The following is a 27,738-nucleotide window of genomic DNA, read 5'->3' on the forward strand; positions in this document are numbered from 1 at the left end:
GTTTTATATTTTTCATTATTTGTTCTAGAGAAATGTATATCTACAACATTTTCATAACAAATTATAAGTGGTGGGTTGTTATATATTGATTGTTATGGGTGGGCAAAAAAATAAATTAAGTTGTAGATTCAAATTAAAACCAATAACAATTTACCACTTATAATTTGTTGTAAAAATATTATGAACCTAACATTTTTCTTTGTTATATGTCAAAATAACGAAAATGAATGACAAAGATGAAAATAATTTTAAAATTGAAAGGGTTTCATAAGTTTGGACCTTTAATTGACAATAATCAAAACCCTAGGGCTTCCTACGTAATTTCCCACTTTTTTATATTATTCTTCTCCTCAAAAGTCATCGCATCACAGTTCCCGCCACTTTATAGCTTCCTCCCTATCAGAGAATAAAGAAATGAAAAGCTTCACGGCTATCACCACTCACAGTCAATTGTTTTATCAAACTTTATTCTTTCTCTGCGCTTTGAAAAAACACAGAAAAATGCAACGAAAAACAAAGCAAAACAAAACAAAAAGAGAGAAAGCAAAAATCCAACAAATGTGTTTACTTTAATTCGTTTCTTCCATCCAGAGAAATCCCTTGCCCCACTCTTCTCCCAAATTACCTCTCTTTAATACCCCAATATGATCAGCACACCGAGCTTTACATTACAACCCTCTCTCTCTTTCTCTCTCACTTTTTTTTTCTCTCTCAACTCGAAGAAGAAGAAGAAGAAGAAGATCGAAATTGGAGAAAAAACCAAATTGATTGGATTGAGAGATGGCGAGTACGTGCAGGGGTTCGAAATTGAAGCTGCTGTTATCTCAAAGTTATACACAGGCACTGACGCCTATGGTGGATCACCAAAACAATGATGAGAAAGTGATCGACAGTGAGCTCATCCCCTCCTCCCTCACCCCTATCATCCCTGTTCTCCACGTCGCCAATGAGATCCAGCAATTGAATCCCTGAGTCGCTTATCTCTGTAACTAACCGCCATTCCTTTCTTTCTTAATTAATTGCCTTTAATTTCTTCAAAATATATTATGATTTTTTTGTTTGTTCAATTAGGCCGATTCCATGCGTTTGAGAAGACGCATTACATGGATCCAAATTCAACTGGACACGGTGTTCACCAATTCAAGACATATCTCATTCACAGACTTGAAATAGTACTTCTCTATAATTCTATTTCATTCCAATTTCCTCTCGTTTCATGACACATAATATAATATAATAGGAGAGAGTGTTATTAGTTGTTACTGTAATACTGTTCTGTGACTACTACTACTACTACAGACATATAAAATTGAATTCTCATCTTAGCCTCCATGCTGTAATACCTTTTTAAATTTAATAATAGCTGCAGGATATTCATAAAAGTTAATCGGCAGTTACTTTTTTAGTCGCGTTGTTCTTATTATTGTTAATCTCAACATCTTATTGCATAATTGTCCATATCTCTCTTATTGCATATAGTTTATAATGTAAGAAGTTGCAACTCTTTGTGTTTGTTTTGTTCATGCCTTAATCTAGCTTGAATACCATATCTGATGTTATTTACACAGTTAACTTTTATGAAAAAGGTTATAAGCGTGCAATTTTTAAAATGAAAATTGACTTCAATTGAAATTTGAAAAATAATTATAGTCTCGTCACAACTTTTAAAATATTAAACTTTATGACTGTGAAGACTAAACTCCATATTTTATTTCACAGGTTCTAAGTGTGAATGAAAATTATTTTTAATCTTTCAAAATCTCCTTTGCAGGAAGAAGAAGAAACAAAGTGTATCCTTGCAAGCAACGATCCAAAAGAAATTCAGTTGTTTTACCAGAGATTCTATGGGGAAAATATCATAGACGGGGAATATAAAAAAAAACCGTGAGGCTTGACTTTGAAGTTTGAACTGTTGACATGCCTAAATTTTTGTAACCACATTATTCAAATATTATTATTCTTTTTTATAATTTTATTTTTTCCACTGATGAAGTGAGGAGATGGCTAAGATTTTTCAGATTGCATCTGTATTGTATGAGGTGCTGAAGACAGTTGTACCTGCTAGAAAAACAGATGAAAAGGTTTTGTTTATCTAATTTTGGTTTCCTGACAGGAATTCTTTTAGTACCCATTTGGTGTGGAAAATACTGAAAATATTGATTGATCTTCAATTCATTTTGTCATCACAGACAGAAAGATATGCCAAAGATGTCGAGAAGAAGAAGGAACAGTGTGAACACTATAACATTCTTCCACTGTATGCAGTTGGGGTTAAACCAGCAATTATGGAATTTCCTGAGGTTGTTAAAATTCAGTTTATGTAATCTTGGTTATTTTTGTGTTCATTAGACCAGTTCTAACTAATCCTTCAATTTCACCTTAGTTATCTTTCTTCCTTCTGATTTTTAAATAATGATATAGATCAAAGCAGCACTTAATGCACTACGTAATGTGGACAAGCTTCCAATGCCTAGAATCCGTATGACTCACGGTGGCCCTGATGACAGTCCAGTAATGTCAACAGAGAGGGTTAAATCTATCAATGACATACTTGGTTGGCTTTCATCAATCTTTGGATTTCAGGTAAGACGTGTCTTGAATGTCTCCTTTTAAATTTTATTTCATATCTACTTTTTAGTTATCATAGGCTGGTAAGCCTACCCTAAGCATGGCCCATTGTGTAGGCTTCCATTGCAACAGATTTAAGTTGCTAAAAAGAATTTGTAATCCAGGTTTTTGGATTTCCCTCAATGGAGGTGCAGCTTATACCACTGGACCACAACTTCTTCATTAACACACACACACACACACACATACATACATATACATATATATATATTATTGTTATTATTTTAAACATATTATTGTTATTATTTTAAACTAATAAAGAAGCTATTAGAGAGGCTGAATAACAGGGAAATTGTGTGGTGGAGAAATTGTACTTTTTGCTTGTCCTAATGACCCTCTTGTAGGATTATGTTAAGGTCTCTTAAAAGAAACTTAGTTATCTTGGCAAACAATGTATATTATTACATGTTGTGAAAAGTATTGAGAGAACAATGAAAAAAGCAAAAGAATCTTGATTTAATGTCTGCTGTCACAGATTACAGCACACTCAAAGATAGACTTAAGAAGGGTCTAGATTTAACACTAAAACATGACCTGCCTCTCAATTGTCCCTTCTAACCTTTTATAGAATGTAATGCATTCTGTTAACTAAATCCAGAAACTAACCAAGCAGTTCAAGGGTTTCTTTTTGCATTTTTCAAGGATTTTGACTTGAAGTCCCACAAGTGTTTTTTAATTTGTTTCCACTAAAATGATATTTCTTTTAAAGGAAATATGAAATACAACTAGTAAATTGTTATTTTCTTCAAATCCTTGCAATGTGAAGGGTTTTCTCTCAAGAGTGTAAGAGTGTGGGCACACACACACACACTGACACAAATGAACTTTTAATGTTTTCCATTGCTAAGGACTTATATCTGAGGAACCTATACTGTTTACTTTAATTCCTTCTTTGTGTAAAATCTGGGATCTTATACCTGTGAGGGTGACTTTAGCAATGATCCTTCATTCTATTGTGCTACTAGTTATATTATTCGTTCATATGAAATATTTATGTGCGAAATATCAGTACAGCTGACTAGTTTTTGTTTTTTTTTTGGATCTTTTTGGGGCATGAAGAAAGGGAATGTAGCAAACCAGAGGGAACATCTAATATTGCTCCTTGCCAATATGCACATAGGGAAGAAGGAAAGTGATCATACTGGGGTAAAATCATAATTACTATTTGCGGTGGAATGCCTGTTATTTGATTTTCATTTCTCTCTATTTGTCAGTAACTTCCTTAAGTTTCATCTTTATGTGATTATATATTAAAGATTGATAAGAAGCTTATTGCAGCTGGATAATGTCACTGTACAGAAGTTGAAGAATAAGATTTTAAAGAATTACACTTCGTGGTGTCATTATTTGCGCGTTGAAAAATATAATAAGTAAGTGATTTTTTTGCTGTCCAGATCATAAGCCTAAAAAGTTACAATTCTATTAGACTTGGTACCAAACGATATTTACCACATTAGCACTTACACATTTTTTTTCCTGTGTGCACTTTACAGGACTCCTCGAGGTTGTGACACAAAGCAAGTAGACCTTATTTATATTGCACTTTATCTTCTCATATGGGGTGAAGCTTCAAATGTCCGATTCATGCCTGAATGCCTTTGCTTCATCTTCCATAATGTATGTTTCTTATTCAAGTATACACTTCCCATTATGCTATCATATTTTTTCTTTAATTGCACTAGCTGACTAACAAAGCTTCTATTATTACTATCTTTAATGTTATCGTGAATCCTTAGATTTTTTTAAATTATTTATTCTTTTAATCGTGAGATTTATCTCTGTTCTTGCCATTGCTTAGCTCTATATAAATCAACTTATTATATTATCTTTATCCTTATGCATTCAAATCATTAGAGATTGACATAGAACTTAGAACATATCCTCTGATACTAATCTGTTGCATGAGCTTTTTTAAAATCAGCACTAAACTACCAGGTAGATAGTTTCCCTGGCTAATTGAGGATTCCAGGTTAGGTAACTTTCACAGGCGACTAAAATTAGGTTTTTGGTTGTATTTGGGACGGGAATACTTATGGGAGGATAAAACACGACATGTAGAAAGTATGGAGAGAGATAGAAGACAGAAAGGAACTTGGTTTTGCACCAAGGTCCGTACATCCAACAGGAGCTGCAGCACAAATCAAGCATTTATGCTTGTCCCAAACACCTTTTATTTGTGGATAATTCGATAGTTGGGGGAGGGAGGATTTGAGCTCTGGACGTTTTTGTTGGAAATATCAAGAAATGCCGGTTAAGCTATAGGGTTCTTGTCTTGTCCCAATCACCTAGAACTGTTTTTGTCATATTTATTTATTTATTTAAAATTTATTATTAACACTTAAAACCTTAAAACTATTAGGAAGGAAAGAATTGAATCATTTAAATATTATTCGAATACTCCCCTTAACGTGTGGGATCATTTTTCCCTTTAAGCGGTTGGGTTTGACATGTGGGATTTATAAGATTTTTTTAATAAATGGGAAATAGAGTGGAGACAAGGTTTGAATTTAGCACTACCTTGTCTAATACCATGATAAATCACTCTCTTTTTTTTTTGGACAATTGTATTTATTATGGCATCAAAGTAGGCGGTCTTAAGTTCAAAATCTTTGTTTGCTTTACCTCCCATTTACAACAACAACAAAGCCTTAATCTCAAAATTTGAAGTCAGCTATGGATCATCTGTAGATTAGAGTGGGTCAGCCACATGAATTCTTTTCATTCATTCTATCCTACCTAAAGTCACGCTCTACCTCCCATTTAAACAGTTAAACATCTTACATGTTGAGCCTCACTTATTAAGGGGGAGTGCTCACTCATGAGGGGAAGTGTTAGAATAATAGTAAAATTGGTGAATTCACCATTTCTAACAACTTCACTTATTAAGGGGGAGTTCTTACTTGTGGGTGGAAGTGTTAGAATAATAGTCAAATGGGTGAATTCACCCTTTCCTAATAACTTAAGTTTTTGGACATGTAATAATTTATCAGTTCTAAACAAGAAATACCAATTACTTGAAGGAGTCTAGAATCTCACTAACAACTTGGGCCCTAGAAGGAGGCTCTCTTTACCCTCCACCTAAGTTGTGCAAGAAGGGCCCAAAGCCAATCTCAGGGAATAGTTAAGTTCATAAGGTCTTTTTGTTATGCTAAGTTTTGAGTTTAGGCCCTGTTTGTTGTTCTTAAATTCAAAATGCAAAAATCACACTCTCAAAACTGTTTTCTCTCAACCAAATCTAACGAACTCAAATCACACTTAAATTGAACTAAGAAGCGAAAAAAGAAAATTCTGAAAGATTTGATTCACTGTGCATGTTTTGTTTGATTCAAATTTGTTAATGTGATTGTGAGACTAGGGATTTCATTTTTGGTTTTCATTTATGACTAGTTTGGCTGCTAAGAAAAGATAAGAAAAATAAATGTTACGGAAGTTAATAAATGAATGTGGATTGTAGAGTACTCTACTCTAATGCCACCCTACTGTGTGGCCTAGAATTTGAAGTCCTTTATTTTCCTCTAAAACAAATAAGATAAAAAAGAAAAGAAAAATAAAGAGAATCAAAATTTGAAATTCCGTTAATATCCAATTTTGTTGCTTAAGTAAAAACCCAACACAAAAAAATTCGATTGGGGGCAGAGATTTTGGGCTGTAGGATGGGGACTTTGCCTATGACTTATCTTGGAATGTTGTTGGGGGCTTCTCATAAATCACTTTTAATTTGGAATCCTATTCTAGAAAAAAATGAGCGGAAGTTGGCTGGGTGAAAGAAGCTATATTTATCAAAGGGTGGTAGATTGACATTACTTAAGAGTACATTGTCTAGTTTGCCTACAAAATTCGGTACTGATTTACAAATTGACATTGTTAGTATCAACAATATAATAAATAAAATTTTAATTTCTTTTTTTTTTTAATTTGAAAGTGAAGATATCAATTTGTAAAGCTATATGATGAAATTTGAAACAGCATCACTCATTCACTCTTTTTCATTTTCTTTCTCTAATTGGATATTCCTTTTTTATATTTTATGGTGCTAATTGTTGATAATTTATTTTTATTGATTTATTATTCAACTTAAGAAATAAATTAAACAAAACTATATCTGCATCAAAAATATATATAAAAAATTTGTTTATATCACAGACATGTCTATATCACCAAGTCTCCTTCTACGACAATGCCCATATTGTTATACCTTTTATGTAGTTTGGAACTTATCAGACAAGGAATTTCATTACCTTAGGATAGTTATTGAGAAAACTGCAATCACTTTTATAGGTAAAAACCTTCTAAAACTTAACATAGTCCTTAAAACCAAATGAGTTCAAACCATGCATTAAACCCAAGTAAATGAACCTCAAAAGAACAAAAACACTGACTAGTTAAGTGTGGAAGGTAGATAATGAGTGAGAAAATTTTGGTTAATGATATTGTACAAAGTACATTAAGTTTACAAGAAATTGCTAAAGTAAGTTTTAACAAAACTTGTTTCTTATCATTCAATAAAGGAGATAATAACTAAAACTCTTTCTCTAATAAATTACTAATATCAACTTTATATAAATTAAGACTACCAACTAGCAACTTTGAGTGCTGGAAATCTTTCACCATATAGCATTGATGATTGTGTTTAACATTGATGATTATGTTCTTCATAGAGAGAGAAAGAGAGAGAGAGAGAGGTATCCATTAGGATTTTGTGTGTGAGGCCATTGCATGGGTGTTTGTGGAGTCCTATATCAGGCACATACTAAGTTGATTAGAGTTTTATAAATGGGTATGGGGAGTCCCATTTGTGTATATTTTTTTTGGTGTATCGAAAAATGTGGTTAGTATGTCGTTAGATTAATACAAATGGTATCAGAGTCAACCTAAGAATATCATACAAGTTGTAGTTACTGCAACACAAGGCAAGTTCCCTTGATAAGGGCATTAAGGATTTGAGAGGAGGAAATTTTGATACCATATCAAGATTGTGTAGATTTGAATTGCATGAGATCATTGTTCCCTTTTGAGGTATTGTGCAAGTGTGATTAGTATGACTATTGAGAGAGAGAGAGAGAGAGAGAGAGAGAGAGAGAGAGAGAGAGAGAGAGAGAGAGAGAGAGAGAGAGAGAGAGAGAGAGAGAGAGAGAGAGAGATTATGGTGCACTTAACCTAAAAAATTCAATATGTTTATTTAAATTCACACTTATTTGACAATTGAAATTGCAAATCTACAATTAGATGATGTTACAGCAAAAATAGAGCAATTTTTTTTGCTTTTGATTTGGTTGGATATTGTAAATAGCATCATAATATTATTTACAATCTCCCAACAAATATGTTTATTAAACTACATACTTAGTAAAAACAATTAAATTACTCTTCTTTTCTAGATACCAATTTATTTTCTGGGTTGAGTATATAAATTATCCACTAATCCGTCTTCTTTTAAGAATATAGACAACTTTATGTAATATAAAGTAATTATCTTATACCTATGATTTTATCATAATTTTATTTGATTCAAAAACATTTCGTATGTTAAAATAACTCTTGTTTTTCTAATTGCATAAGATGGCACACGAGGTACATGGGGTATTATTTAGCAATCTCCACCCTGTTAGTGGAGAAACATATCAAGAAGCAGCTCGTGATGAAGAATCTTTTTTGAGGGAAGTTATAACCCCTATCTACCAGGTCTTGCTCAAGGTAATTATGATCTTGTACTGCCTGAATTAGTTTTTGCTACATGTTTCAATCTGAAATTTGACTTCCATTCAATGCAAAAGGAAGTTAAGAGAAACAAAGGAGGCAAGGCAAGCCATTCAGGATGGAGAAATTATGATGATTTAAATGAGTACTTCTGGTGAGTTTCTTGAATATTTAATTCTGTTTCTTACTTCTAACAGATACTAAATAGCTGAAAAATAACATATTCCTTTTCTCTAGGTCTGATAGGTGTTTAAAGCTAGGGTGGCCAATGAACCCCAAAGCAGATTTTTTCATTCATTCAGATAGTGTGCAAACTGGAAATGTGGTACTTATCTTTTTTATTTTAATTATTTTAAATTAGTTAATAACTTGTAATTAAGTCATGTTTTTGTATATTTTATGTTATTTTATGAAATAATTATTTTCATTCTTGTCTTATTTTAATGAGTTGGACATTATTGTGTGCATGCAAGTCTTTACACATACAACATAGATTTGCATACATGTGTGTAGCGTAGGCTTTTTCTAAAAGAATATTGTCATAGTTCATTTGTATTTGGCAGAGAGTTAATCAAGCTGGTGCTGGAAAGCGAAAGCCTAAAACAAATTTCGTTGAAGTCCGCACATTTTTGCACCTTTACAGAAGTTTTAATCGAATGTGGATATTTTTTATATTGGCTTTCCAGGTAGCTTATTATTTAAAAAGGTTTTCTTACTTGTTGACTCTTCTCTGGTTGGAATTTACTCATCTGAATTAGTTCTGATTTTCAGGCAATGTTAGTTGTTGCATGGAGTCCGTCTGGATCCCTTGCTGCTTTTTTCGATGCAGATGTCTTTAGAATTGTTTTGAGCATCTTCATTACTTCTGCTTTTCTTAATCTTTTCCAAGGTACTGGTGTTATTTCTCCATGTAACTAATTCTTTGGTGGCACTTTGGGTGGACGTTCACAAAATAGAGGTCTTATATTTTTATAACTATTTGAAACTGTTGTATTGGTTATTGTGCAGCAGTTAGTTTTAAAATAGCATCTATATCCTGTTTGAATGTCATTCTAGGGGTTTGACTGGGGTTTCATGGTGCTCTCTCATCTTCTCTGTATCTGCTCTGCAGCCAGTCTGGATATAATTCTTAGTTGGAATGCCTGGAAGAGTTTGAAATTCAGCCAAATACTACAATACCTTCTGAAGTTTGCAGTAGCAGCTGCATGGGCTTTGGTTCTGCCAATTGGTTATTTCAGTTCTGCGCAGAACCCAACAGGATTGGTGAAATTTTTCAGTAGCTGGGCTGGGGATTGGAGGAACCATTTATTTTATGGATATGCTGTTGCACTTTATTTGATACCCAATATCCTCTCTGCTATACTGTTTTTCCTTCCACCTTTACGGAGACACATGGAGCGTTCAAACTGGCGAATTCTCACTCTTATTATGTGGTGGGCTCAGGCAAGCATGTCTGACATTGTCACTTATGTTTTCTGCTTTTTCTTCTTCTTGTTGCTCCCTCCTTTTTTCCCCCCTTTCAATCTCTCTTTTGAGTATTCTTTTGCCTATTTTGATTTTTTTGCAGCCAAAACTTTACATAGGAAGGGGCATGCATGAGGATATGTTCTCTTTGCTGAAGTAAGGAAAAAGATTTTTTTTCTTTTTTCTTTTTTCTTTTCTCCCTGGATTAGTTCAAAGGAGCTTTTCTTTCCCAATTTTGTGCTATTCCTTTAAAATCTGGTCTATGATTTCTGCTTTGATTTGGAGGTGGCCTTTTCAATTAATAGAATTCCATCTTCTTATACTTAGGTATACACTGTTTTGGATTATGCTGTTAATCAGCAAACTTGCATTCAGCTACTATGTGGAGGTGAATATTCCTTAAATATTTGTTGTTTGATTCAATGTCCTTAGGGATTCTATCTTGGTTTTAATATTAGTTCAAATGCATATATGTGAACACAAATACTCATATGAATACATGCTTGCATGTAGAATACACACATGCAAACTTAAATGTAAATTTGTGTTATTGATTGCTCATTTGATTCACATTTATGGTGAATCCTACTAAATTAAATTCATAATAAGGTCAACTGTGAATATGAGAAGACATAGAATTGCATCTCCGTACTACTCTGAGAATACCTAATAATTTCAATCGATTCTTGGTCATTGACCTCCAGGGAACATGTTGGGTTGATCAAAGAGACTTTGTTAAAAGCCTCAATCTTCTCTAGGCCCAATATCAAAACCCATTCAAACACATTAGTGTCAACCCAGCCCAATGAGAAGTCCTAGTTCTACCATGAGAAGTTAAAAGTAGGTTCTATTTAAGTGTTTTATTGTACACAAAAAAGTTAGAGTTGAATAATAAAGTTATTGAGTGTTAAGAGTAGAGAGACACATTGGTCTTTGTGGGTTCTTCTCTCTCTTTCTTAAGGTAGCGTTCATACAGTCCCTAATCACCATAACGATCTCTCTTTTTCTTCTTCCTCACAATCCAAATCAATCCCTTTCTTTTACCTATCAAAACCCTAAATTCCACCATACTTTCTTTTACTAAATTGCCATCAAATAACTCATCAAACCACATTTTTTAACCCTTTCTTCAAAAATTCTAAATCTATTTCTAAAAACTCTTCTAAATCTTAACCCATCACAAATCCACAACCACACATAGACAAATTCCTCAAGCCCTTTCTTTTACCTGTCAAAACCCTAATTTCCTACATACTTTATTCTATCAAATAGCCATCAAATAACTCATCAAACCACCTTTAACCCTGTTTTTAAATTAACCTTTATTCACCACAAACAGACCTAGACAAATTCCCCAATTCGTCCTATGTCACAAACAACATAAAAATGTTTTCAAGATCATTTTCAAAGTTGCAACCAAATAGAGGACAACAAATCTTTTTTCTAGAAAATGTTTTCGTCCTCAGGAAACTATTTTTTTTTTTTTTCCAAACAAATGGAGCATTAGAATGAGAATAAACTGGTTTACCTACTTTTTTTCATAACTTTCAATAGAAACGGATGGTATAATGGGAAAAAACAAGGGGCAAGATATGCAGAGAACATCACGTAACTTCTAACCATAAGAACTAGTGAGAGAGATTGGACACAGCATCACATGTCCTCATTTGTGTATCGGAATAAAGCTTTTCGTTCCATTTTTTTGCCTTTTCTTTTTCTCTTTTATCTTTCATTTTCTCTACTTTTTTTCTACTGTCATTTTTTCCCAATAGAGATCTACTAGTGTATACACCTAAGGGCACATAATGATGGAGGAAAAAAATGGTGTAAAGAAAGATGTTTTAGAAAGCTAAGCTGCTTAGAGAAAAGAAAAAATGAAGTAATTCTTCAAAAGACACACTCTTGGAATAATACCTCATAGGCAGAGATTTCTTGGATTCAAATTCAACTAGTTACAATGTGGGCAGCCTTGATTATTTATAGTTATATAAGCAAGCTACTGAGTTAGTTACAAGAACCCACCATGTGGCTGCTATGTGATTGGCCAAAGCCTAAAAAACTTCTCTAACTAACTAATAAGCTACTGCACTTATCACTAACAACTTATTAGCTAACTAACTTTCTGTTACAAGTGATAAAGGCCATTAAATATAAAAAGGAACTACTTATCATACAACATAAGCACTAGTAACGGCTAGCTTTAGAAGTGAACTGCATCACATAATGTATTACATGTTAAATTTTTGTTATTGGTCTTAATTTGTGCTCCTTTGCATAAAGCAGTTTTTTTATACATATAGGTCCTTATTTATCCAAAAAAAATATTTGTTACCACTTAAAAAATGACTTTTAAGTAAAAATGTGTGGTTTCTGCAAATTCATATGAAACATGTGTTAATGATAGAAGACTAAACAACACTTTTGATCCTTATAGTTCGGGGCTGTTTTTACTTTCGTCATTTTTGCATTTCAAAATTTTTCATATTGCCCTCATGTTTGATTTTGTTTATACAGTGGCCCTACCATTCATTTATGTTGGTAATGTAACTATTAGTGCCAGATAAGGGTTATCCATTAAGACACATCACTCATACAATGCCAAGTATCACTAGATTACAAATGGAAATGGATGGCAAGGAAAATATGAAAACGGAATGAAACTGGAAAAGCCAAAATGATAATTTTGAAGCATAAAGTACCAAAATGAAAACAACCCCCCAAAAGTGTACTTTAATCCTTTTTTTTTTCAATATTTTAAAATAAAAGAAAAGATTCTGAAGATTGACTTCCACTTGGAGGCTAATAATATTATAACAAGAAATTAGTTCTTTTAATCATGAAATGGGAGAAGTTGTATATGTACATTTAATATACGATTAAACCTTCTTTACTTCTATTGACTACTGGATGATGAAATGATGAACTAATGCAGCTAATTCTATACAAATCAGGGTTTAATAATTAGATTCCTTTACTGTTAATCTTTTAAAATGCTGTTCCATTATATGGGACCTAGTTTGATTCTTCGAGAATATGTGGAATTCAGGTTGTTTAAGATCCCTTTATATGCTCTGTCAATAGATATTGCCACTAGTTGGACCAACAAAGTTGATAATGGAGATTCCAATCGATAACTATCAGTGGCATGAGTTCTTTCCAAATGGTAACATAATAACTTTCTTATTGCACTTCCTAGTTTCTTTATATTTGAAGTTGTAGACTGTGCTAAGTCACAATCTGAAACTGTGCTGTAGTTACACATAATATGGGCGTTGTTATTGCAATATGGGCTCCAATTGTCCTGGTAGGTGGATCCAAGAAAAACTCTCCTTGAAATAAATTTTAAGTCAGTATGCTGTATCTTTGTTCTTTACATTATAATACTGTATATGCCATTACTTTAAGTTGTTTCACCATATAGGTCTATTTTATGGATGCACAAATATGGTATGCCATATATTCTACTCTGTTTGGTGGAATTCATGGAGCCTTCAGCCATTTGGGCGAGGTCAGTGGAATTTTTTTTTCCCTTTTCTCTGATAAATTAAAAAAAAAAAAAAAAAAGAAAGGGAACAGAACTCAAGATGTTTGTGTCCTATGGTCCTGAAAGCTAAAGGGAACGGAACTCAGCCCGTTTCTCTGATAAATCAATGCTCTGATGCCCATCGAATGAGAACCTTGTCATTTGGCTTCACATTCGTAATAATGGTTCTCTTCCTGAATATTACTTTATATCATTGGATGTTTGTTAGATACGGACACTTGGGATGTTGCGATCCAGATTTGAAGCTGTGCTTTCAGCTTTCGAAAATCGTCTTGCGCCACTAGCAAAAGAGGACTCCAAAAGGGAACACAAGGTAATTTCAACTTTAATCAATCTTGTAATGTTTGCTCAAAGTTCTTTAGCATTTGAAACTTCACTAAATTATGTTTGAAATATAATTTTTTTTTTTTTACCGAATACAAATAAAGCTTCACACCTATGTGATCTGGAAATTTATGCGGGTGTGTTGACTAATCTTCATATGTTTGACTTGGTGTCTTTCATCTTCATTGTCTTTTACTGCATTCTAAACTTTGCCATGGCAGGAGGGACACCTTGACCGGAAGACCTTTGCCAAGTTTTCTCAAGTGTGGAATGAATTCATATATTCAATGCGAAGGGAAGACCTTATCAGCAATAGGTTCTGATTGCTGCTTTCCCAGTAATTCATTATATATCATATGAATCATATTATATCTCTAATTGTTTTATTTGACTTTTAATCATTCAGGGACAGAGACTTGTTGCTTGTTCCATATTCTTCAAGTGATGTATCTGTTGTCCAGTGGCCTCCTTTTTTGCTTGCTAGTAAGGTATATTCTTTTCATGTTACTTGTGTTAATTTTAATATTGAACACAAGATTTTTGTTATTTACACCCTTTTTTCTCATGTGGTAGATTCCTATAGCATTAGACATGGCAAAAGATTTTAAAGGGAAGGACGATGATGATTTGTTTAAGAAGATTACAAGTGATGATTATATGCATTCAGCAGTTATTGAATGCTATGAGACACTCAGAGATATTATATATGCCCTTCTGGAAGATGAATTAGATAGGCTGTAAGTCAGAATCATTTGCATTACCAGCTTGAATAGTCTAAATAATCTTAGAGGCGACCTTGCAAGACTCACGATGGCTTAATTTTTCTTGTGAATCAGGATTCTAAGGAATATATGTTATGAAGTAGAACAGAGTATAGAGCATAACAGATTCATAAATCGTTTCAAGATGAGCGAACTGCCTCAATTCAGTGAGAAGTTGAAGAAATTTCTAAAGCTCTTGGTAACATTCATCCTTTATGTTTCCCTATTGTTTTAATTGTTGAAAACTTCATCATTGAACTGATTGACATAGTATGGACATTGTACTCGTTAATTCTTACTTTCTTGCTAATTATGTTTGTAAATTGACAGCTAGCAGAAAGTGAAAATTTTTCTGAGCCTCAAATAATCAATGTCCTCCAGGACATTATGGAGATTATTACACAGGATATTATGGTTGATGGTCATGAGTAAGTAGTGAGAAACGTATACTTAGTGGAGACATAATTTTTGTTTTTTAACTTTAGAATGAACCTTCATGACTCCGGTATACTGTTGGATTTTCTGTTCCATTTTAGATTCCTTGAAGGCGTTCACCATACTCAAGATGGTAAGACAGAGCAAAGGTTTGAAAGGCTAGCCTTCCAACTGACCTTAAACAAATCATGGACGGAGAAGGTAGTCCTTGCACTCACACTTGCAATTAAAAATGTTTACTATTTTATCTAAGGTCTTCTTTGTTATTTATCTCTTATGTTTCTCTATAGGTTGTTAGGCTTCATTTGCTTTTGACAGTCAAGGAGTCTGCCATAAATGTGCCTCAGAACTTGGAGGCTCGCCGACGTATTACCTTCTTTGCCAACTCCCTATTTATGAATATGCCAAAAGCTCCCAAAGTCCAAAACATGCTGTCCTTTAGGTTAGTCACTAAAAACAAAAACAAAAAAAATTGTCAGAAAAAAAAATTGGAATTTAAAAGGAAAGAATACAAACAATTTTATTAAAAAAAATCATTGTTTCTAATATGGAAAGAATATGGTATGATGCCAAAAACTAACTCCTAAATCATTTGTGACTAATTACTGCAGCTTGTTATAAATTGAAGGATTAATATGGTTCTCGTGCTAATATGTTTTTATTGAATTCTAGATTTGGTTTTTTTTTTTTTTTTCAGTACTTCACGATTTACTCTTCTGCTTCATTACTTGATAGCATACGAATTCTTGCATGCCCTTATCTACAAATTTTTGTGTGGAGATCAGCTAGTAGATTACCAACTATTCTCAAACTATTATTCCAATGACATTTCTTTTCTTCTTCTTTTTTTCTGATTTATGGCCTAGTGTTTTAACTCCATATTTCAAAGAAGATGTACTTTATTCTGAAGATGAACTAAAAAAGGAAAATGAGGATGGGATATCAACTTTGTTCTACCTTCAAAAAATATATCCTGGTTAGTTTCAATTTCATTGCTATGTTATACTTTTTATTATATGACAGCTGTGAACTTAGAACTGCCTATCTGGTCACAAACTAGATGAATGGACCAATTTCCTAGAACGCATAAAAGATGTTATAAAAGAATCCAAAGAGGAGAATCGTGAGAAAGAAAAGATGGAGTTCATTCGTCACTGGGTATCTTACAGGGGGCAGACACTTGCTAGAACAGGTTTGATAATGATGAATTTTGTGGTCTGTCCTTAACCATAATTGTATATGAATCCAACTTATACTCCGCACCTCTATCAATGTGTTTGTGCTAGTGAGAGGGATGATGTACTATAAGCATGCTCTAGAACTTCAATGCTTCCTAGAATTTGCTGATGATGAAGGTCAGTGTTTTCTGTCACAGATACATATTTAATTGTAAACTAATTCATTCAACTTTTGATTCCAACATTTTAAAAGTTGATGCTATTACAAGACATTTTTAATGATCTATTCATTGTTTTCTTTGCAGCTATTCTTGGTGGCTATCGGAACTTTGAGATATTTGAGGATCATAAGGTTTTTCAAGATCGTGCACAAGCCTTGGCTGATTTGAAGTTCACATATGTTGTTTCTTGCCAGGTTTATGGAAATCAGAAAAAATCTGATGATGCTAGAGACAGAAGTTGTTACATTAATATTCTGAATCTGATGTTGACGTGAGTCACTGTTACAATTCATTAAACATTGATAGTTCTCCAAAGAGATCCAAAACGTGAATGACATCTTTGAAATATTTAAATTCTTTTTAGGAATCCATCTCTACGTGTTGCTTACATAGATGAAAGGGAGGAGACTATACAAGGAAAATCTCAGAAGTTTTATTACTCTGTTCTTGTCAAGGGTGGGGAGAAGTTAGATGAGGTATGCAAGAATAATTTATTTATTTTTGATGTCTTTATATTTTGTTTGTTGGCTGAAGGCATTAAGTTTAAGTGGTTACCCCTACTAGGCTTATCATTTCATCATTTGTTCAAGCTGCATGTGATATTGGGCATATAAACAAGTAATCTCCACTTAAAAAAAAAAAACTACTTAGAATGTGTTATACCAATAATCCAATTGAAATGAAGCAAATTAAAGTCTATGTTCATTGAATCTCAGATTAATTGGGTACTGTTATTGTAGCATATGAATTAGTTAGTAAATTCCTTGTGTATATGATTGTTTGGCTGATTTGTTTGTCATTCATTCCTTATCAATGGCATGTGTTATTCTTATTTGTCTCTTATTTAGGGATAGAGTTGTTTGTAAGGCCTTGATATATTTTATAATTTCCAACTTCATGCCTTTGCACAATGTTGTTAAAATCAAGATCCTACTTAGGTTCAATGGAAGGACTTTATAGATCTGATCGTAGAATTGAATTGAGGATCATATGATCCTAGTTTTCATCAAAACTAAAGACAAAAGAACATTAGTAATGATTGTGTATGTTAAATAATCATTAAAATTGTCCTTCATAAAAGTCAAAATTTAATTTAGTGTAATTTTTTATTTTATGTAGGACTACATTTCTATAACTAGAGTAATATTCTTTTAAAAAAACAAAAATTCTCCAAAAAAAAATTTTAGTTAGGAACTACGTACCAAACTACAAATACATAAGTAAAGGAAAATGCTTTCCAAGATCCAAGTTGCAACTCCAAAATAAGCTAATATCTAAAAGAATTAAAGTTAACTACACTCTTTAGGTTTCCAAAAAACATTTACCAGAAAATTTTGATTGAAATAGCTTAAACTAAAATTTATAAGGAAAAAAGAACACAAAAAAATTAGTGGGAAAATAGCAGCATAATCAAATTTGTGATCACCTATATCTTTCTTTCTTGATCACATTTCTATTAAACTTTGTATTGTCACCATGAAGAAGATAACTTTAGAAACCTATTACAGAAAAGTAAAAAACTCATAGAACCATATGAAAATAGTTTATATTCTATATGCACTTAGATATAAACATAGAATTATCCCAACCCACAAAAAAATCAACTCTGAATTAAAGAGTTTTGGTCAAACCCATTTACAAAATCCTGCTATGGTTTGGAAAAGTGAAAATGAATTTATTTAAAAAAAGAAAAAAGAAAAGAAAAGGTAGAAGAATCTCAAGAAGAAAACCATAGGTAAAGTTAAGAAATGTTTATTGAATTGTTCTTAGGTCAAATTTCGTTAATAGTTCAAACCCAGTCACCATAGTCTAATATTTGTTTAACTTGGAGAAAAAAAAGCCCATAAATGCTTAGATGGTAAGATTGGTGCGATCCCACTGATCCTTCCCCAATGTTGCTCTTCCAATGATTCTAATGCGTATGGACAAAGTAGGATCATATGTTCCAGATGATAACCATGAGGGAGGTAAAGGGCTGGCTCTATTACAACTTTACCTAAAGAAAAATATTTATACTAGTAAGACATTTTCTTTATTTGGTGCAGCTGTTATGATACATTTGTTTTGTTATTCAGCCTAGTTTTGTTTTGTATATTCGTTTTCTCCTGAGCTTAGTTAGAGCCATTTGTTTATTTCATTTGGGCTAGGCTCCTGTACAGTAAGCCTTGTGTGTGTGGCTAGCTTATTGCTGCTTTCTTATTTGCTTAAAGGTCAGAAGAAAAGTGACTTTAAGTTGGCTACTTCTTGTCTCACCTTTAAAAAAATAAGCAAACAGCAAATGATCCTAGCCAAACACAACAAGTCAGTATATGATTTATATATTCTTTCTATGTAGTACTTTTAATGTTTACTTTTGTGAGAAAGGAACTAATTGATATCATGCTTCTCGAATATCCAATTAATATTCAATTGTAGATATATGTTTTTTTCTAATGCTAAAAAGTTGTATGTTCATTTCAACTCCATCCACTGCATTCTGAATTTTAAATAATGCAACTATGTTTTACTAATAAATATGCTCTTTCTAACCTTGATAGGAAATATACCGCATCAAGCTTCCAGGTCGTCCAATAGATGTTGGTGAAGGGAAACCTGAAAATCAAAATCATGCCATCATCTTTACTCGAGGAGAAGCCTTGCAAACGATAGACATGAATCAGGTAGCTTCCCATCTCCGCTATTTGATATTACATTATAAAGGTGACCTACTGTGTTTTCTTACCGTGTCTTTTTTTTCCCCCAGGATAATTACTTTGAAGAAGCTTTCAAAATGAGAAATGTGTTAGAAGAATTCTTAAAAAAAGGGCGTAGCCAACGGAAACCCACAATATTGGGACTAAGGGAGCATATATTCACTGGAAGGTCAGCCTTTATTATTATATGTTTAATTATAGACTGGATCTTAATGAGTGGTAATGGCAATGCAGAAATTCATTCTGCAGGGTAACATTGAGATTTTTTTTATTAGTATATATGCTCATCTTCATTCCCCCCCCCCACCCTTTTTTTTTGCAGTGTTTCGTCACTTGCATGGTTCATGTCCAATCAGGAGACTAGTTTTGTAACTATTGGGCAGCGAATTTTGGCAAATCCTCTCAGGTAAGTCTTAAGTTTTCAGGAAATTGACTGAGTGCTTATGTGATTTTATATGAATTTATCAATAGTATTTGCATTTGACTTGATCTTTAAATTACTTGTTGGAGAGAGAGACTCCAAGGGAGTCCACCAAGAACCCTTTGATGTATATGTTGGGACATCACTCATTCACTCTAACCCAAATGTTAAGCCAATTGGTTTGGGCTCAATTATTTGTATCATTTACTCACTTTCTTTACTTATTTCTCAATGTACGACTCAACGTTCACACATGCACTCACAAGAAATCTACCCCTATGTGACTCTTGGTGGAAGGTATTTGATGATTGTTTGCTGTTTGGAATGCTAAGTTACTTAGAGAATGAAAGGTTCGGTTAGCTTTTCAACAGACACTCTTGGAAAGAATACCTCTTGGGTATAGGATTTATTCATTCACAAATTCAACTAGTATATCCCAAGGGCAGCCTTGCTTATTTATATGGTACATAAGCAAGCTGTTTGAGTTAGTTAGCTAGTTACAAAAGCAGTCATGTGATTGGCTAAGTCTCTAATTAACCAATAAGGTAATGAACTTACAACTGCCCTATCTTCTATCTAACTTGCTGTTTCAATCAAGACTCAGTTACAATACAAACCCTAGCTTATCATATCCGCTTACATATCACATAACTAAAGCTGATTATCAAAACTAACACAATTAGCCAAGGCAAGGACAGGCTGCTACATTAGGTAGACACTTAGGCACTTAATAGAGCTGCATCACTCTCTACCAAATTGACCTAACTCCCCTCATGTGTGAGTCCTTCACAATTCCCTGAGTGTCATGCGCATATGAATTGCACCAAATGCAGGGCATCAAGCGCAATTCTTCTCATATTCTCAACTAAGCCTACCAAATGCATCAATACCAAGACATTTGTTTAATCAGAAGTTGAACCATTAGCTGTGATTCCATTTTGTTGAGGGAGAGAGACACCTAGGGAGTTTACTAAGAGTCTTTTGTTATACATTTTTGGACACTACTCCAGCTAAAAAGTTTAAACCAATGGGTTTGGATCCAACTATTTATCTTAGTGGCTCACTTTCTTTACATATTCCTAAATGTAGGAGTCAACATAGACAACGCTCAGCTACCTCGAATTAGCCATAGATCTCTTAACTCAAACACATATTTATGATGGATTAAGGCTCATTTGAAGGATCGAATTTGTTCTATATTGAGTCAAAATTGTTCAAGTTCATATTGGAGGAGGGTGGAAGAACATATGGGCTGTGGATCTTTAAGAGGGGAAAGAACTGCATGCACAACGTGCTGCTAGGGAAGGAAGGAGCTTTGTCACTTCACTCAATGCTGGTGGAGATATTCTCGCAACCACTGGATCAACAGTTTATTAAGTCATGTATGGAGGGTGTCAAGGTGATGCTAAAGGGATAGGCTTTTATCAATCATGGAGTTTGGAGTGGTGAGGAATTGAGGATCGATGATCATTCCAGAGGGCAAAGAATTGTAAGGGCAGGGTTTCACCAAGACACTCAACGGCCTTCTTGATTCTAACCATGATCCGGTGCGAGTAGGCATGCTGGAGATACATCAATCACATCCAAGCCAAGAAGAGCAGCCAAAAGGAAAGGACATAACATTCACTGGCCAAATCCTGAGATTTGTGGAGAATGAGGAATTACCAAAGTTGAAAAAGAAAAACAGCTTAGGTTAACATCAACGAAATTTAACAATAACAACAAAAACTCGAACAAAATTGAAAAATAGGACTTTGTAGTAATCAGGATAGCCTACAGATGTTTCTAATTAGGCCTCATCAAAATTAAGCTAATTTTGAGATTACTTGGTTTTTAAGCTTGCTTTCTCATGAGCATTTTGTATCCCCCATCACCTATCTCCTATCTCAAATGTCCTTGTTTAGACGGACAAGAAGAATACATTTAATTAACTTAATTATATCAGAAATACAATGGACTTAATCAACTTCCATGAGGCATCTTTACACTGCATAATGATCGAAATATATTGGTATCTTTTATCTTGATAACACATATGTGCTTCTGTACCTTATAATTCTTTGATCTTGATAACTATATTTTATCATTTCTCTAATTTATATACAACCATAAAAAATATCTTCGAATGTTCAAAATACATAAATCATTGCTTACTCAGGTGTAGTGCTAGCTGAATTATTTCTGGATGTTACTATTTGCCTATTAAATTCCATCCTTACTCTGCAGGGTCCGGTTCCATTATGGTCATCCTGATATATTTGACAGAATCTTCCACATAACAAGGGGTGGCATAAGTAAAGCTTCAAAAATAATTAATTTAAGCGAGGATATATTTGCAGGTAATTTTGCTTCATCAGAAGATGACTGAGTACTTGTTATTATCTGGTCACTTAACTTGGACTGATCTCTTCAGGATACAATTCAACTATGCGTGGGGGATTTATAACACATCATGAGTATATCCAAGTAGGCAAGGGCCGTGATGTGGGGATGAATCAAATATCCCTTTTTGAGGCTAAAGTTGCAAATGGAAATGGAGAGCAGACACTTAGCCGTGATGTTTATCGTCTTGGAATTCAATTTGACTTCTATAGGATGTTGTCATTCTACTTCACAACAGTGGGTTTCTATTTTAGTAGTATGGTATGTTAAGCAAACTAATTCCCTTTACATAATCTCTTTTTAGAATGCCAATATATTTTGAAACAATGCTAACTAACACTTGAGTATAATGTACTTGCAAATTTTGTCACCAGGTTACTTATGGTCAAAGGGTTCGATTTTTTCAATTAAGATGATTACATTCTTTAAAGAATTACCTTCTAAGATTCTAATATAACAATAATATTTTTTTTTTAAAAAAATTGGCCTGTAAAAACTTGATATATATTACAACTGCAACTTGAGTCCTCCAACGAATATTTATGTGTTTATTGTCTTTCTTTCTTTCTTTCTTTTTTGGCTAAATGTGTTTGTTGTCTTACTTACCATTCCATAGATAATTGTTTTTCCACAAAAACCTATTTTTATTATTTAGAAACATTCTTTTATGGCTTGATTTGGACATTTTGTTGTTTCAGGTGACCGTGCTTACTGTATATGTATTTTTATATGGACGTTTGTACATGGTTATGAGTGGAGTGGAGAGAGAGATCCTTGAAAATCCAATCATACAACAGAGCAAGGCCCTTGAACAGGCTCTGGCCACCCAGTCTGTTTTCCAATTGGGCTTATTGCTGGTACTGCCCATGGTTATGGAAATTGGCCTGGAAAAAGGATTTCGCACTGCCCTTGGCGATTTTATCATCATGCAGCTACAGCTGGCCTCTGTATTCTTTACATTCCAGCTTGGAACAAAAGCACATTATTATGGAAGAACAATCTTGCATGGAGTTTCTAAATATCAAGCTGTTGGCCGAGGATTTGTTGTTTTTCATGCAAAATTTGCTGATAACTACAGGCTGTACTCACGAAGTCATTTTGTGAAGGGGTTAGAGCTGTTTATTCTATTGATCGTATATCAAGTTTATGGAGAATCATATCGCAGTTCAAATCTTTTTTTGTTCATCACTTTCTCTATGTGGTTTCTTGTTGCCTCTTGGTTGTTTGCTCCTTTTGTGTTCAATCCATCTGGTTTTGACTGGCAAAAGACAGTAGATGATTGGACAGATTGGAAGAGGTGGATGGGAAATCGTGGTGGTATTGGGATTTCACCTGACAAAAGTTGGGAATCGTGGTGGGATGAAGAACAGGAACACCTCAAATACACAAACATCAGGGGGAGAATACTTGAGATAATACTTGCATTTCGCTTCTTTGTTTATCAGTATGGAATTGTCTACCACCTTGATATAGCTCACCGCAGCAAGAGCTTGCTGGTAAAATTTCTTAATTTCGATATTTGTGGACTACCAATGTCTGCTTAGATGTATGGTACTAACTTAATTTCTTTGTAGGTTTATGGACTTTCTTGGTTAGTTATGGCAACTGTTCTTATCGTCTTAAAGGTATGCAAATGGAACTTACTGATATGAATTTAATATATCCCAAGTAAGCTTAAATGAAAATGTTCTAGCATTAGTGAATGTTCTAAATAATGCACAATATGTGAATTAAATGTGTCTCAAAGTACCTTAAAAGGAGTTGTTTAGACTTCTGTTAACCCGGTTATTGTTAAAAACGGAGTTACTGATTAAAGGGAAAGAAAAGCGGGTTACAGTTACAACATGTGCAACTTTTCCTTCTTCTTGCGTGTTCTATTTATTTCATTTCATCTTGAACAAACATATTCATTCATCTGTTATTTTTCTGTTTTATTATTCCCATGTTGCTGTCAGATGGTATCAATGGGTAGGCGAAGATTTGGTACCGACTTTCAACTCATGTTCAGGATTCTCAAAGCACTCCTGTTCCTTGGCTTCATGTCAGTCATGACTGTCTTATTTGTTGTATGTGGGCTCACTATATCAGATTTATTTGCTGCTATCCTTGCCTTCACACCCACGGGATGGGCCCTTCTCCTTGTAAGTTTAAAATTCTTCCTATTCTTAAAGTAGAAAGAACATAGTATCTTGTGAACTTCAGGTTAACCATGCCATGTGTGTCTTAAAAACATACTGTCTTGTTGAAAATAGCTTAATTTAGCAGAGAATTATAGCCAAACTAGTTCCATTTTCAAACATTGTTGTACTGGCATATTATTCAAAATGACCTTTTTTTTTTCTTCCTAAGTAGTGGTGTCTTATTAAGAGAGGAGATTACTTGATGTTCACATTGGTGAACATAGAGTAGCTAAAAGAAATTACAAAGAAGTATACATAAAAACAAAGTGAGTCTTGGAACTCAAGAATAAAGTTACAATTTTTAAAATCCCATGTGCGAGACCAATCAAACAAAGTTCGAATGAACAAGGATTCCAATTGATCCAGTAGTCTTTCTTTATCCCCAAATGTGTGGCTATTATGCTCCTTCCACACCATCCACATCAAACATAGCAGAGTAAGATTCCAATCAGCCAAAGGGTGCTTCACAAAACCAATTTCTCCACCAAACACCGGCCTGTTATCATCTTCAGCAACACCCTAAAACCTACACTTCAAAAGCATATGCAACATCACAATGGAGCAACAAATGGCCCACCATTTCCTCACTATACTGACTCATACAATACCAACCAACTAAAGAGAAACCCGTGTTGATAAGGTTATCATAGGTAACAATCTTTCTCCACCCTCTTTAGGGCCCTGGCACACCAAATACTCTTCCAAGTGAGTATAATAGCAATGGTACCTCGGATACCCTTATAATAAGAACGAACATTAAATTTTCCACTCCCATGTAAATGCCATCTCAACCTATCACACACCTCTCCCCTAGGCACCTGTGTGTAAATAAGTGCCAGAAAGGAATTCACCAAATTAAACTCCCAATCACAAAGTCTGTAAAATTACCCATTCCAACATTGATCCCTCCATACGAATGGCTATCCAAACATGCAAAACTGAGGCATCTCTATCAGCATAGCATGCATACACATCAGGGTACCTTAAGAGAATGGTGTTCACTCCATTGATCGTGCTGAAACCTTACTCATGTACCATTTCCGAACTCAGATGCTACATGCTGGAAGAATCTATCCCAGCCCACTCTAATACTCCACCAAAGGCGGCAGCCATGAGTCCCTCTACTTGGTTTCAAATGCCACCCCCTTCCACCCCATACTTTGAAGCTATCACTTGATGCCATAGTTGCATATGTTCATTCCAAAGAGCCATAACATTTTCTCTGTAAGGCTTGATTAAAGCTCCCTATCTTCCTAATGCCCAAACCGCCTTGAGCAATGGATAATCAAGCCTTATCCCACACCACCAAAGTGTATTTGAACTCCTTTTCAAGAAAAGATTACAATTAAATGTTGCAAAAGTCCGAATTATTTTTTTAGAATTATTATGAATAATCCATTAATGACAACATATGCTACTTTTTTTCTTTCATGTATTGCCATGGCCAAGAAAGTTATCATTTTTTTCTGGCCCAAGATTCTATTTCACCACTCATTTACTATTATTTATGTGATATTTTCATGCTGGTTCCTAAGTTGAGAATTCAACCCTACTTTGCAAGTTCCACAATTCCTAAAATACTAGACTTAGATTTTGAATTTGTTGAAGTTGCAATTTCCTGTTTGTACTGCAACAAAGTGTTAGTAATTGTCACATTTTCAAAGTTGGTTCTTTCTGAAACTACATGACCATTTCTTTTATCAGCTCAGGATCTTTAATGACTTATTTATTGGAAAGATAGTTAGGTTGGACACGGACATATGTCTACTGATTAATTGTGATTTACTAAATCATTGTCCTAATCTTGTATATCCAAGATTGGGCAAGCATGCAGGCCATTCTTGAAGTGGTTAAAAGTTTGGGACTCGATAAAGGAACTAGGGAGAGGATACGAGTACATGATGGGGCTGATAATCTTCATGCCGACAGCCATTTTGTCTTGGTTCCCATTTGTATCGGAGTTCCAAACACGCCTTCTCTTCAATCAAGCATTTAGTAGAGGCCTCCAGATTTCAATGATTCTTGCTGGAAGGAAGGAAAAAGCAGCTTGAAGATTTTTGCATTTCCCTTACTGATACTCAGTCCAAATGTTACCATATATGACATTTGGTGATTTTTGTAATATTCTTTCCTTGAAAATTACTCTAGCAAAAAAAATTTTTCTTCAAGAAGAAATGTTACCATACATTCCTATCCTATGTATCTTTACTCGAACCAAGTTTGATGTTGTCAGTTTCTCTTCGTTTTACTTGACTTTTCAATTATGTATTCATTTTAGGTATAAATTTCGTTACAAGGAATTCAATGTATCTTAATTCATTAATGGATTTGTTCTCTTATTACACTCATATTAATGATTGCTGTAATTTAATTGAAGCTAGATCCTTAGCATACAAGCTGTCATGGGGTAGCTTTACATCTTAATTAATTCAAAGCACAAGGAGATGTGGCAGCACACTGTGATTCCCTAATGGCACTGGTTAACATGACCTACTTATAAATTATAAAAATTGAGATATGAGTTATGAGTTATGAGTTATCTCATGATGTGAGAACCAAATAGAGCCTTAACTAAAGTCCTGAAATTAAGACCCAAGGTAAGGATGGGCTTGGCAACTCACTCTCAAAGAGATCATGGAATAGAGTGGAGTGGAGTGGAGGTTGCTGGATCTCGCTGTTAGAGGTTTAATGAATGATCCACGTGAGTTTGTGGGTGGGTTCACATCCAATGATGTTTCATGGTGGCGCTGGGATGTTCTGCTTCTTGCAGCGACATGGGTGTTGTAGCTAGTGGTGACCTTCTTTTATTGAGTGAGTTTTAGGGCTGATTAATGGCACTGAAACTGTTGTTTGAGAGAAAACTCAAAGGTAAAAGGATCTGTTTGGCGAGCGACATTTGGTCCTCGTTTGGTGGATTTCATCGAGTGAATGAGAAAAGAGAAGTTGGATTTTACGTAGTATTCTCATGTGAATTATCTACTTATTTTATTAAACTTTTGCTCATTTTTCTTACTATTTATGGGTCCTACACGAGTTACCTATTTATTTTATTTAACTTTTACCATTTATTTATGGTTCTTTAAGCAAAAGCTAAATAAGTTGTTTTCAAACAAGGTGATCTGCCTTTAGGTGGCCCGCCATAGTCTATGTTCATAGGATGAGTCTTGATGACTACAATAGTTCGTGTTATAACATATTCAATGTAGGGTTTAAATGCTAGAGAATCCTACATTAACCCTATATTAAATTAGGGTTAGTGTGCTTACTCTACAGGTACATGGGCCAATAGGTTTAGGCTTCTTAGGTCATATATCTCTAACAACTTTTAAAGAGAAACTCAAAGAATATCTTAAAAGGAAAAACACTCTAGGGAGACAAATGTTAAATTATTTACACTAACTATTGTTACACTTGTTAAGTTATACATAGTTATACATATTCCAACCGAAATCGTGTTTTAAAAACTTGATTTGAATTATAATGTGGAATGGAATTATTACTGAAATCAGTTAAATGTCAAAGCATGATTTCAGTTGTGTCTCGTACACATGGTATATAACTATCACCACTCAACTATTTAAGTCTCTTTACATTCAAAGTCGATGTAATGTTTGTTGCAATTTTTCTAGAATTTTTTTTTTTAATTAAAAGACAAAAGTGTGGATTTCTCTTAAGTATTCATGCTAGCTTATGTAAAATATTATAAAGTCCAAAGTATAGTCAACCCACATCAGATCATAAACTAGTTTTGCAAAATGGGATTTTGCTTATGCAAATATATAAATCACTTTAGCTTATGCAAAATGATTT

General features: G+C 33.9%; 1 protein-coding gene across 1 annotated transcript; it reads left to right on the forward strand.

Moving 5' to 3' along the window:
- The first annotated feature begins 780 nt into the window (after positions 1-780).
- Positions 781-26,298, forward strand: LOC142640975 (callose synthase 7-like). The gene is given in 42 exon segments (XM_075815321.1): positions 781-985; positions 1,072-1,172; positions 1,772-1,884; positions 1,994-2,081; positions 2,190-2,300; positions 2,422-2,583; positions 3,688-3,774; positions 3,907-3,998; positions 4,122-4,245; positions 8,188-8,322; positions 8,403-8,479; positions 8,563-8,650; positions 8,889-9,011; positions 9,097-9,214; positions 9,437-9,768; positions 9,893-9,945; positions 10,117-10,177; positions 12,871-12,952; positions 13,044-13,093; positions 13,211-13,297; positions 13,542-13,646; positions 13,879-13,973; positions 14,064-14,145; positions 14,231-14,394; positions 14,494-14,617; positions 14,749-14,846; positions 14,955-15,054; positions 15,144-15,295; positions 15,720-15,829; positions 15,914-16,045; positions 16,140-16,208; positions 16,337-16,523; positions 16,617-16,728; positions 18,790-18,912; positions 18,996-19,114; positions 19,268-19,351; positions 21,593-21,705; positions 21,780-22,009; positions 22,447-23,244; positions 23,323-23,373; positions 23,704-23,889; positions 25,746-26,298. Coding segments are annotated over 42 exon segments (5,757 nt in total). The 3' UTR covers positions 25,980-26,298.
- Positions 26,299-27,738: the final 1,440 nt, after the last annotated feature.

Source organism: Castanea sativa, chromosome 6 (assembly GCF_040712315.1).
Source record: "Castanea sativa cultivar Marrone di Chiusa Pesio chromosome 6, ASM4071231v1".
Classification (NCBI taxonomy): Eukaryota; Viridiplantae; Streptophyta; class Magnoliopsida; order Fagales; family Fagaceae; genus Castanea; species Castanea sativa.